At 40.8% G+C, this 13,137-nt stretch overlaps 2 protein-coding genes across 2 annotated transcripts in view; both read right to left on the bottom strand.

Moving 5' to 3' along the window:
• Positions 1-568: 568 nt before the first annotated feature.
• Positions 569-3,273, bottom strand: LOC104962253 (membrane-associated guanylate kinase, WW and PDZ domain-containing protein 3-like). The gene is made up of 2 exons (XM_010790675.1): positions 2,270-3,273; positions 569-607 (listed from the first exon to the last, which is right to left on the bottom strand). Exons 1-2 carry the CDS (start codon positions 2,574-2,576, stop codon positions 603-605), a joined length of 312 nt encoding a protein of 103 aa, XP_010788977.1. The 5' UTR covers positions 2,577-3,273; the 3' UTR covers positions 569-602.
• A 7,094-nt stretch (positions 3,274-10,367) lies between these two features.
• Positions 10,368-13,137, bottom strand: part of lrig2 (leucine-rich repeats and immunoglobulin-like domains 2) — a 19,363-nt gene continuing 16,593 nt past the window's right edge. The window contains exons 13-15 of the mRNA XM_010790676.1: positions 12,802-12,942; positions 11,878-12,147; positions 10,368-10,809 (exon numbers count right to left, since the gene is read on the bottom strand). Coding sequence (XP_010788978.1) covers positions 10,583-10,809; positions 11,878-12,147; positions 12,802-12,942 — 638 coding nt within the window. The 3' untranslated portion in view covers positions 10,368-10,582. The remainder of the gene's footprint in view (positions 10,810-11,877; positions 12,148-12,801; positions 12,943-13,137) is intronic.

Here is a 13,137-nt window from a genome sequence, read left to right as displayed (position 1 = left end):
TGTGAGAGAAGCCTCTTGGCGGCCCTTGGGGAGTATATGATGCGCCAGAAGCAGAAAGTGAGTGCTGTGTTCAACTCTTTCAGTTTCGATCAATGGCTCAGATAGATAATAGCCTCCATAGACTTGTATCTTGCATCCTGTCTCCCTATCGATGCCTCAAATCCCCATTTCTGGTTTTTGCACCCTCTCTATACAGAAACAACTGAGGTGTTGACTTTAATTAAATGCATTGTGTCAACAGATTTCGCATAAATGTAATAATAATATTAAGTTTAAATAACGGTTCAACTTAATATTATTGCTTTTAACTAACCTTATACAGTTATGTGAAATGTGGTGCCATAATACATTTAATTAAAGTCAAGGTTTCAGTCTTTTTAGTACAACCTCTTCTGCTCCTCCCAGATGTCAGCAGCAGGAGCAAAGCGCACCAGCACCAGAGGGAAGGCAGGCGGAGCACAAGAGGATCTTGGGAAGAGTTCAGGGGGGGGCACATCTGGTAGACCGAGAGAGGCTGTCCATCGCTGCCGGGGCGCCGTCATGTCAATCGCAGATTCCCGGGCTTCCTGGTAACAGCTGATCCTCCAGGCCCACTGCCTCCATCAGGCTGTAGCAAATCCACTCGCTAACTCAATTATGCAAGAGGTGTGAATTAAACATGAGGCTTCCACACAGGGATGTATACACACAGCGCAGACGTACACACATGCACAATATGTAATCATACAATATAACAACCCCATATGTATGCTAGCGCCGGGGGGGAGTTGTGAGGCAAACAGACCCATGCAAAGCTGATCCACGTTGGTTGTAACCACAGTCTATGGTTGTAACATTACATATAGCAGGAAATAGGCCAAACAGGTAAGAGTGACAGAGAAGGGAAAATGTGATGACGATTTTTGCCATCTCTGCCACCTATTAGTTCCCTGTGAGATTTAAAGAGGGAAAAAAGAGCCTAGGAGTTAAGCCTGGAGCCAAAGGCAGAGCCGATTTTTCTCCCCATCTCTTTTCGTCTGTCCCTCTGTTTCTTTGTGCTTCTCTTTCCCTGCCCTTTATTAATCATCCTTGGTTATTGGGGCAGAGAGCGTGGTGTTAGGGCCTCTGGGGATGGGATAGCCACACACACACACACACACACACACACACACACACACACACACACACACACACACACACACACACACACACACACACACACACACACACACACACTATCTTGGCAAACATGTTCCCCTTTCATCTCTTGTTTGCGTATAAAATATGTCAAAATCAACACAACGTTTATTAAGAAAATACAGGAAACTCCTAGAAAAAGACCACAAACACAATAAGTAGGCGTGTGCACATCTGATCTTCAGGGATCTTGGCCTGAGGTGGGACTCAGCTGCTGCTGATGTAACCTTTTGCACTCGGATGTTGTTTAGACATTCCAGCTCCTGCATACAAGCAATGTAAGGCCATCTCCATCACCAGTAAAAAGAACCAGCTGCTTCAGACCTTCACAGCTATTGGACATTATTATCAGAGCGTTTGGATGTTGCAGCCAGCATCTTTGGAGAGCTAGATGCAGAAGGACAAGGGGCTGCAATTCTGGCTGGTGTGGCCAACGGGCAGCGGAATAACAGAGGAAGTAATTAGGCCTTCTTTTTATGCATGTAAGTGCACTTAGCCTGGAAGGCTCCAACTGGGCTACATGCCATTATTACCATTATCACTACTCGATCTCCCTGAGAAGGCGGTGAGAAAATGGTCCAATTAGATGGCATGGGACCGAAGGAGGTTTACAGTAGCAGTCTTTGATATCATCTATGGGAAGTGTGCAGGAATTTGTATTTAGTTTCAATGCACATTAAAGAGCACTTAAGACCATCATGTACATGTGCAAGATTTAGCAGTCCCTGGCAGGTGGAAAACAGATCACATGGATGGAGCTTAACTCACTGTATTTACCTTTTGATCAGATTTGGAAATGGTTTAGTGAACTTAATCTGGCATGTATGGGTTGATATACGATAAGGAGACAAATACACCTAAGTTATAGAGGAAGGAGCATGTAAGAGTGGATTTGAATACTAATAAAGGATGTTTTTCCTCAGGTGATCACAGATTGGATATACGGGCCCATGTTTTTGTGTATGATTATGAGGATTGTAGTGTTTGGTGGGTGCCACCGCCACATATCACAACGTTAATTTTACAAACAGGTGGGGCTCAGGTGACACAGCAGCAGGAGGAAGCGTTTGTAAAAAGAAAGCAGGAGACGCACCTGGTTTGACCGTCTTCAGGCGTATCGGCTCCCGAAAGTGGCGGATGACAGCCAGGGTGTCGCGGTTTGTAAGTCCACTGACGGGCGTCCCGTTCACCTCCAGCAAAACGTCCCCGTAGTAGGGCAGCTTCCCGACGTGACACACCAGCACGTCCAGCTTCATCTGGCCCAGGTATGGGAACTGGCCCAGCTCTGCTCCACCCAGAACCTCCACCACGGTGCCAAAGTCCCCCAGGTTCCCCCATGACACCGCGCACTCCACCACTTTACCGGACCAGTGTTTCTTCTTCTTCAGTGTTCGGGACATGGTTACTCCCTTTCACGAACAACTAAACGGTCTAACAGTGTCTTCGGTTCGCTGCTGTTAAATGAAGGCGAAGTGACGCGGCCTAATAAACCTTCCTTTTCTCCAGAGCTTCTGCTGAGGGGGATTTCATCTCCCTGACATTTAGGAAGCTGCTTTTCAACCCGAGAATCTGCCGCTGGGTGTTGTCATCCCTCGGTGTCCGTACAGATGTCTGGGAAGCAATAATTCCAAGCGCTCCTCGTGCGTAAAACTGCAGAGTTGATGGCGTCTATATGCTTTTTAAAAGGGAATAATTCATGCCATGCTCTCCGTCGCTACTCTTGAAGCATATCCGCATCCCCAGATGAGCCTCCAAACGCTAAGTCGTCAAAACTAAATGTAAACAGAGAGGATTTTACTCACTCGGGGGTGGATTGTGTCGCTGACATGTAGTGCGTCAACGAGAAATCCCTCGTACCTGTGGGCAGGCTGAAAATAGACGGGCGGAGGAATCACCGGTTGGCGGTTTATGCTGTGGAGATCCAGCCCACGGTGACTGAGCCGTGAGACATCTCCGAGGTGCGTTTGTCTGCTACAGGTTTGAACACACCTGGCACCGCCAGCAGAGAGGCTGCCAAGCTCCGAAACGCCCCTTTTACGCTCAGCAGCAGCGGTGTGGAGGAGACGCTCGTGCTGGCTGGCTCCATCCTCTGGTGTGTTGTGGTACTAAATTAAAAAACATTGTGTGGGCCCAGGAATGTTCACTCTATCTTATTGTTAATTTGCGTAAAATAAATACAATCTGGAGATGTTGTTTTCCATTTAGCTGTCTTGAAAAAAATACAAGAAAACAAAAACTACACCACTGAATATGTACGTAGTTCGAATTATTATTATTACTGGCTGCCTTCTTAGTTTGACAATTTTAACACTGCAACAAGAATATGTAAGTTACTCTGTGAAATATATGTTTTGACCACTGTTTACATGTCACACTTAATTTATTTTATAAATCCGGGTAGATTTCAAAGTAGAAATGTACCCGGATTTCTACTTTCAAAATTGAAAAAAGTTAAATGTTGTCTTTAAAATACTATGTGCATGTCCTATAATAGTGCTTTATTTCTTTGTCTCTATCTTTACTTTTGCTGTAACATTGTACATGTCCCCTCTGTGGGACGAATAAAAGGATTCTGATACTGATTCTGAAATCCAGGCAGATTTACATGAAAGACTAAGTAAAAACACGCAGAGCATGACATCCCTAACATTAACCGTGCAGAACTAATGGCACCTAATTAAGACATCATTTGCACAAAGTGAGGTAACTATATTTGGAGATGTTGATTATAATAAGTGTCTCCCCAGCGCCACCTAGTGACACAGTAAGAAATCAAACCATGTAGTGTTCTGATTCACCCCTCCTCAGCTCTTTGATTTCCCCTTGAATACCTACATGACATCACACTTGGTTGCATTCAGCTGCGTTTATCCATGCATGGCCTATAGGAAGAAGCTTTAATTGATTTACTCGGTAATTATCAGTAGACTGTTACCCAAGGCTTTGTTTTCCAAATGTTTGAACAGAACATGCTTAGAATAGCCTGTTCATTAATGGATATTCAGCATACATGTAGGTGCAGTGCAGTGAATCTGACCTTTTACATGAGGCAACATTCCACCTACATATATTCATGGCCTGGGAGCGCAGGGTTCACATACATTTACATGAATTTGTGTGTGTTGGTATCAAACTGATACATAACCATTGGTGGAAATTACATACTATTTTGACATATTTTTATTTTACTTGAGTATTTTAATTTAATGCGACTTCATACTTAAACTCGGCTAAATTTCAGAGACAAATATTGTACTTTTTACTCCACTACATTGATATAACACTCATAGTTACTAGCTACTTTGTACATACAAAAACATACATGGTATAATGCAGTACTGTACCACTGATCTATAAAGTATTTCACATATCTAAATTGCTCCATTGACAAACTACAATACTGAAATGCTCTTCCATGTATAAAAACAGGATAATATACAAATAATAACATAATACTATGAGAATTAAGTACTACTTTTGATACTTGAAGTACAATGACCTGATAATACTTATGTGCTTGATATTATTCTGAAACAGATAATTGAGCAGAACAAGTACCTTTACATGTTGTACTTTAAGTTTATTTGTGATGCTCATACTTTTGTAGTTTTACTTAAGTCAAATGTAGAAATCAGGACTTTTACTCGCAATGAAATACTCTAAGACCGTAGTATTTGTACTTAAGTAAAGGATCTGAGTACTTCTTCCTACACTGTTATGTAACAGCTCATTTGTCTGATGCTGGTTTCATGATAAATGTAACTGGAGCTTGATGATGCAAAACTGAAGGCATATGGAAGTTGAGCTTTGAAAGTTAATTAATCTTTGTAAATGTCACTTCATCTCTGGAGATTACCAGCCGTGTTTCACAGCTATTATTCAATAAGGCTCAGTTTGCTTTTTGCAATTACACGCCCAATACAGCATGATATATTTGGACAGTTTTAGGCTAGTTGATTCACATGACAGTCTTATGTCAACAACATATAGTCGAGTTAATTGACTATATACAGTAGCTTTCAAAAAGGAGACAGTGAACACACCATCTGTAGTATTTATGAAGCTGTTTCTGTTTTCTGGATGTGATGCATTAGAAGTCCGTGTTTAAATACGGACTTGCCACCCTGAACGCCATGCTGAATAATTCATGGCAGTGTAGAAGGATGATTAACAATGCTATCGTGTCTTTGATGGGGAGTGGAGCAGGGATCCAAACAAACTGCACACTTTAAAATGCTGATGCACAGTCAGATCCAACTCTAATGTTTCCCAGGATTCTGCTGGATTTATGTAGGAGGGACTTTGAAAATGAGGCCTTTTTTATGGAAGCCTGTTGGCACCACAGGAAAAAAAAAAATCCTGTAAAAATCCTGTAAGTCAATATTGACTTAGCTATCTCAATATATTGACTTACTATCTCAATATATTGACTTAGCTATCTCATTATATTGAGTTATAGGTGTATATATTTTTTTCAATTGAAACAATGATGTCAAATACAGAATAAGGCACATAGACATCAATGTTCATCATATAAGCGGTACAACTTCATATTAAGGTACACAAATTCACCCTCAACTAGTTGAGTAATTAACATGCATATTAGCAGTATATTGGCTCTATTAGTCATTTTAAAACACTTAGCTGGCTGTTTAATCTATGTGCACACTGAGCCAGTACAACACAGAGAGAGAACAGTACACCTATTGTGTAAGTACATACAAGCAGGTCACACAGTATGATAACAAATACATACATTCTGTTAAAAATCAGTTTTATTAAAAAGTACAGGCTGCATATGTGTTCTCAGCCTTGGAGAAACTTGACGTGTTTTAGGATGTGTCTGAACCTCTCTTTAGTGGTTCATTAATAAAACAGACAGTTCAACGTGTGCCTACTTTGTTCATGTACTGTTGAGGTTAATTTCAGTAGTTGTGTTCTAATGTATTTACAAAGTGTGAATAGGAGGCAACTTTAGAATAGTGAACCTGTTCAGGTCAATTCGAGTCAAACTACTAGCTTATTGGTTATGAACAAGATTTCACTTTAAAATAGGGAACATGTTCTTAGATGGAAATAGCTAATTTTGAGTTATTTAGACATATTGAGGAGAGCATATTAAGACCAAAGCTCATGTACAACTTCCTTACTTGCAATAAATAAGCACTAATTAGAGGGTTATTGAGGAAAAACTCTCAACTAATGGCTTATTACTTGTAGAATAGGGTCATGTAGAATAAGGCACTAATAAGTGTTTTATAATAATAAAGAGCCAATATACTGCTAATATGCATGTTAATTAACAACTAGTTGATGGTTAATTTGTGTACATTAATATAAAGTTGTACCGCTTATATGATGTACATTGATGTCTATGTGCCTTATTCTGTATTTGACATAATTGTTTCAGTAAAAAAATATGTATAAGTCAATATAATGAGATAGCTAAGCCAATATATTGAGATAGTAAGTAAATATATATTGAGATAGTAAGTCAAGACTGGTGATGGACTAACGTTTTTTTTAAGGCCCATATTAGCTGGCTTTGTGTTGGATTGACGTGACTAAATACAGATTACTGATGGCTTGGCCTTTTAAATCGTTCCATGGTGTGCCCAGAAATCATGCTGTGGTTAAGACCCCTGTGCCTGGCCCTGCAATTACATGTAACCTTAATGAAATCCTGCAAGAACATTTTCTCTGTTCTCTTTTAAAAAACCCTGCTCAGTAATAACACAAACCATGCCAGAAATCTGAAACAAATGACTGGATTCATTTTGGACAGAAAGGTAACTTGATAACAATCCCACATTTTGTTATTGTTTGATGAGCAATACATGAGAAATACTGTATAAACTTGTTACAGTTTATGTGAACATTTCCTGCCTTTTACGATGCTATATATCCAGGCTTGGGGAGTAATGGATTACATAACGATTTGACATAAAATCCCCCAACAAAGAGGTAGCTGTGTTGAAAAAATATGTAATCAGATTACTGATACATTTCAAAAATGTGGGAATCACTAGCGGGATAAGAATGTTACTAAAACAACTAACAAACAGCAGATTAAAACAAATATATTGTATACAAAGCAGTTTTTCCTGTTGATTAAATCACTCTGCAGAGGACACATTAAATAGTAAAAAAATATCTCGTCATTTGTTTTCTCTATACTTCCATTGCATTTTATTGAGGTAATCCAAAAGTAACGAAAAGTAAATCAGGTTATATTAGTTCTGTAGTTTCAGATTAAGTTACTGATTACATTTAAATACAGGTAAATAGTAATTGTAACTTAATACGTTTTTAAATGTACCCTCCCAAGCCTGTATATATCATTGTAAAATCAATATCTTTGAGCTCCATGGACTCTGGGTAATTGTGATGAGCTTTTTCCTCAAGTGGAAAGTAACTAAGAAAATAATCAACAGCATATTCAATAAAGAAAGTGACTGTATGAACTGAGAGGAGTGTTGAGGCAGACATTCACGATCCAAACCAAATTATCAGAATTCATGTTTAATGTCAGAGTAATGGCTACGTAACAAAAAGGCTCTTTAGACATGCTTTACAGAATGTACAAGTTAACAAAAGGTCCAAAAATACTATTAAAAACAAAATGCAAAACTTCAACAATTTAAAAAATCAAAAAGCAGCATTGGATATCGCCAGAGCAGGTACTACTTAACTTTGGTATAAAGTAATAAAGGACGATCAGAGAATAAAAGCAATACATATGCACACAATGTTGTGCTGTGTTGGCAGAAAATATTGAACGGAAAATCGCTAAACGCCCCAGCGACATGTAGCTCCATTCGGATGACTTCTCACTGCAAGATTTCATTTGAATTTCTCCATCTTTCTAAAAGGGGGCACGAGGTTGACCTTGGCCAACAGTCAGAAAACATCAGGAAGACAAAAAGCGTTGAAGCAGGGAGTGTGTCAAATTAGAGTGCAAGAGTGAACAATTCCTATCTGCACGTACCACTCGGATGTACCGACACAACCTAATCAATATGAACAGTAACAATAATAATAAGATTACATTTTCAGCATCTTTGATTTAGTACCCTTGAAGTGGGCGTCTACAAAAGAGGGAGAAAAGGAGATGACAAATATTTTCTTGGTCACAAATTTCAAGAGCAGTATGTTGCAGTACTGATTATTAACATGGCAGATAAAAAAAACAAATGGGTTGTCAGACATTATATTCACAGAGAATGACGACAATATACACTCAGTTGGCAGTTTTAAGGTACGCTTAGCTAAAACAAATGTAGTCTTATACAGCCATGCAATAATCCCTGTATTGATTATAATACAATTACGGTGTTCTTATTTTCTCAGACAAAAAAGCCCTGCCAATATAAATCAATAGAGTTCAACAAGCTACATCCACTGTAATGAAAATCAAAACCTTTAGATCATTAACAAAAACACGTTATAAAAGGTTGGATTTATTGCAGGACTGCTGTATCAGACAGCATTTATTTTAGTTGGATTTTCCTAGTAAACTGTCAACTGAGTATAATTGGCAAATTAAAATTGACCAAATATGAGTTTCAGAGTCACATACAAGGCCAAAGTCAATCCCATCTGAGCAATACTGAAGTGCAATAATCTAGAGGGTTTTAAGGAAAACTCATGACCTCAAACATGATTAAGCAAAGCCACGCTCTTCTACTGTAATGAAAGGCATTGTCAAAGCAATTTAATATCCAACGTCTGAAACAGTACAGTCTTCTGAAGCTGGCAGCTGTTTGATTACTCTCAGCTGGGAGGGAAATAACATCCATTTCCAGAGAAAATGTGTTCATTGTGTTACCTGCACACAGGTCCAACACTGGGTCAATAAAAGGCATACAATGAATAAGCTTAAAGATACTAAAGCTTTTGTCTCCAACTTCCTTGCAAATGAACTAGTAGGACATGAAATTGAACAGATAACTAGCCTTATGTAGACATACATGTAGAAAATAACAGAATACATTCTCATTTTTCACAGTCCAGAGTGAAAACCTAGGCTAAAGAAATCTACGGAAGGATCACTTTGTGGCGATGAATCCTCACAATGTAAAACAGCATGCAGACTGCATAATGACGTCTACCTCCATTAAATTAAGTGCCTGTAAGGTATGATAAAGGGAAATCAGTGCATACTGTGTGTAGAAGCCGTCGTGTCACCTGATCGAGGTCACTGAGAATGCTTGTTGAAAAAAAGGCCATCAGATAGACAAACATGAGGAAATAGCCAGGATTGTCACATGTGCAAAGGAAATTGTACGTTTTCTCCCCTAACTGCTTATTATTACAAAGACATCAAATGAAGGAATCATCATAGGACAAAAACAAGATCAGATAAAGATGATATAGGATATATTCATATATATTTATAATATACACCACATTTTGGTGTCATTGTCTCTGGGTTTTGCATAAGAAGATGTCAGATAGCATAGTTTTGAGTCAGTTGGGATGGCTGCGGGAATGTGGGACGCATCTTTAATGTTCTTTCAACAACCACAAACTGCTGGTCAGGGAACTACACTTGTCCCCTTTTTACCCACTTGGGAATCGGTGCTTTTTCACAAAGTAATAAAGGCTGCTTCAACAGCTTTCTGTACCGGGAATGATGAGAGAACACTGCCAGTGTGACGAGCACTGGCACAACACTTCAGGCCCCCCCAGCAGCATGGCCCAAGGAGCGAGAGCTTGTTAAGACTGAACCATGTCTTGGCGTTCTGTCATGGCAGCGCCCGACATGGCTCTTTGAAGCATACATTCATCGCCTTCTCTAGAAAGAGAACAAAGAAGAGTGGAAGATGTGTGAGGAAAGGTTCCTGCAGAGGTGGAGGTGTCGAGGAGACGGTCAATTTAAATCACTGGTCCATTTCTCCAGCATGACAGCAGTCTCTCCACGCTGGAGAACGTTAATATGTCCTCTCGAGTGGGAAAAAAGGGAATGTAAACATACAAGAGAGCATCTTTGGCAGAATGTGAGGAGTCTCTTTGGAGGTAGAGGGTGAAGGGGGGGTTGCATCAACGAGGAGTCAGAGGCAGAGCGTGGGCGGAGTGTAACGGCCCGTCCAAACAGCGGCGTGCGTTGTCGCTTTCTGGCGGGCATGTCTGAAGCTAGACCAACAACCAATCACCTGAATCTCCCGCCCCGGACACACGAGCAGCGGTTTGATTGTAACGGCATATGATTCGATTGGCTGACGCTTCCGTTGAAGCTTCAAAAGTTGAACATTGCTCAACTTTTTGCAGCAAGCACCGCGAGAAAAGCTACGCTTTGCTCCCACAATGCAGTTCGGTGAAGCGTGACGTCACCCCATTCACAAAGTGAATGGGCAGAAGCGTTGAAACTTCAACGCACGCCGCTGTGTGGACGGGCCGTAAGGACCTATGAGGGAGCAGTGTGCTCCTGAGGGTTAGTCCTATTAGAGGCACTTCTGTGGTCCTGTGTGGATTGGCGGGGAAAACAGTCCGATTCTGCCTCCCTCTGTTCCTCCGGCCCGTCAGCAGCCAGGTGGGGGGTCCGGTGCACCGTCACCGGGTGAGGGGACGCGCCTGGTGGGGCTCTCAAAGACGGATCTTCCCCTTCTCCCCAGAAGGACCTGCTGAGAGAATCTGCAAAACGAGTAAACCGACGTTAGATGCCAACATATTATCTCCCTCTAGCTGATTTTTTAACTATCACTGATTAAGTAATGATTCATGCAATATTTCCAAATGTAATCTGGTTTTAGCTTCTTAAGTGTGAGGATTTGTAGGTTTAGATTATTTATATTCCTGATATTCGAAAGGCTTGAGATTTGGAAGTGTTGGTTGGACAAAACAAGCCATTTTGGAGAGGTTCCTTAACACTTAAAAAAACATACTTTTCCCTTTTTGCATTATTGGTAAACTCCATTTAAGAAGCTTGTTTTGAGTTTGGTCACGTGAAGTTAGCCAAGCTGACTTTAACACAACTAACCTCCATAGAGAATATAAATTTAGCTCTAGCCTGCGAGCTGCTCCATACATCTAAATAGATCATATCTGGAAGATCCATATCCCTAATAAACACAATCTCACTTAAAGGTGGGGTAGGTCATTTTGGAGAAACCAGCTTGAGTGCGCTAGAATTTGAACATACTGAAACATTTAAAAAATCTGCCTCTTCCTTCAGACTTCCTTACAGAGCCCCTCCTCCAACACACACGAAGGCGCACATGACCAATGAGGGCACGAGATAAGTTTGTGCACAGATGGAAGGCTGACCGGCAGGTAGGCCATCCAATCGTTTTAGCCGGGCCGGCTCAGATGATTGGTCGTGCTTTTTACAGTAGATTTTTTGTCAAAGCACTTAAGATATTCATTGCTATCGGGATGTTAAGAGCATTCCATGGTATATAACAAAAAGTGTTTCTGAAATAAATTACATACCCCACCTTTAAGTGTGATCTCTCATATATAAAATAATGGCTTCAGTAAACTGTATATAAAAGCAAGCCAAGAGCCAACTCTCCCGAGTGCCTGCAATCTGTATAACAGCCACAGAAAAGAGAGAACACGTTCTTTCTTCAGTAGCTGCAGGAGGGTGGAAATTCACTGTGTTATCAAAAAACACCTCAGCAGGTAGGACATGATAGTTGGCAGCTAGATTAAGGATGGTGTCACCACCTCGCTCTAATAGGTAACATTTCCAACTCTCACCATTAGCGTAGTGCTCCGGGGGAGTGTGGCTGCTCAGCCTTTTGTCGTGCGGGGTGAGAAAGATGGAGGAGTTGTGGTTGCTAATGAGGCTGTCCAGTGGCGTGGCGTCGTGCTGAGTATGCTCACCGAAGCTTTCCTTCAGGCCCGGTATGGATTTGTCCAGCGGGTCGTCCTCCCCCAGGTAGGCGTAGGGACAGTACTCCCGTGTGCGAGAGTAGATGTTGGCGTTGTCGTAGCAGTCGGAGCAGATGACAAGCGGACCTGCGCCACCTGGTGAGAAATAATTAACAAGTGTTACTTTCCAAGTGGTCATTTTTAAAGTCTGTCCACGACTTTGGCGTCATTTTGAGACTCTTCGTTTGAGATTGCACGCTAGCTGTGGCAGTGAAAAAGCCTGTCAAGTACACTTCTTGCTAATCACTTCACTAACTAAGTTAATTGCACAGAAAACATACTTAAACATGATGTAACTGTTTTGTAAGTGATTTACAAATTAATTATTGTCTAATTGTCTGCTTTTCCCTTTTTGTGTTTTGTAAAAGCTATTCAAGCTGTTTCCTTTGTATAAGAGATGCCACATAATTGAGTTTATAATTAGAAAATCCACTTTTTTTCGTGGCTTAGTTGTGTCGATCATCAAATTCATCTCAGCTCATACTGCTATTAGCATCTTGTCCTGATTATTTATAGTACTTTGCATTTTGCTTTGTATTTAATCAGTTCAAATGTGGTATCAAAATATATCAATGTATATGAAAAGATCGTCAACCTTATTACACCTTAATATCAATGCATGTACATAAATACCAGTTTAAAGGCATAGTTTTTAATTTGTGAACACTTGGTATGCAGGACAAAATAAAAAAAATGAATCTGTTAATAATAAATACAAACAGAAGCTGCTTGCGGGCGGACGCCCCTCACCTGCTGGGTGTCCGGCCAGGCCCTCGCGGGGCTCTCCGGGGTGGAAGCTGCTGCGGCCGGTGAACAGAGAGCCGACCCTGCAGTGCAGCATGCCGCTCCCCTCTGTCTCCACCTCACTGCCTGTGTCCCCATAACACACACCTGGGACACACATGATAATTAGTCTGTCTCATTTCAGCAAGGATCTGATCTGGAACACTAAAGCAAAAACCTGATGGCTGCAAGAAGACAATCTGTGTGTCCTGAAGAGACAATCCAAGAAGCCGGCCAAAGACATATATATATATATATACATACACATATATATATATATACACATATATATGTGTATATATA

This window comes from Notothenia coriiceps, unplaced genomic scaffold (genome assembly GCF_000735185.1).
Source record: "Notothenia coriiceps isolate Sejong01 unplaced genomic scaffold, NC01 NC01_scaffold00034499, whole genome shotgun sequence".
NCBI classification, from domain to species: Eukaryota; Metazoa; Chordata; class Actinopteri; order Perciformes; family Nototheniidae; genus Notothenia; species Notothenia coriiceps.
Note: the sequence above shows the minus strand (reverse complement) of the source record. Positions and strands in the feature narration are given on the sequence as shown.

What these genes read in the sequence shown, in the direction of transcription:
- LOC104962253 (XM_010790675.1), bottom strand. Translation starts at nt 2,576, where the DNA reads ATGTCCCGAACACTGAAGAAGAAGAAACACTGGTCCGGTAAAGTGGTG.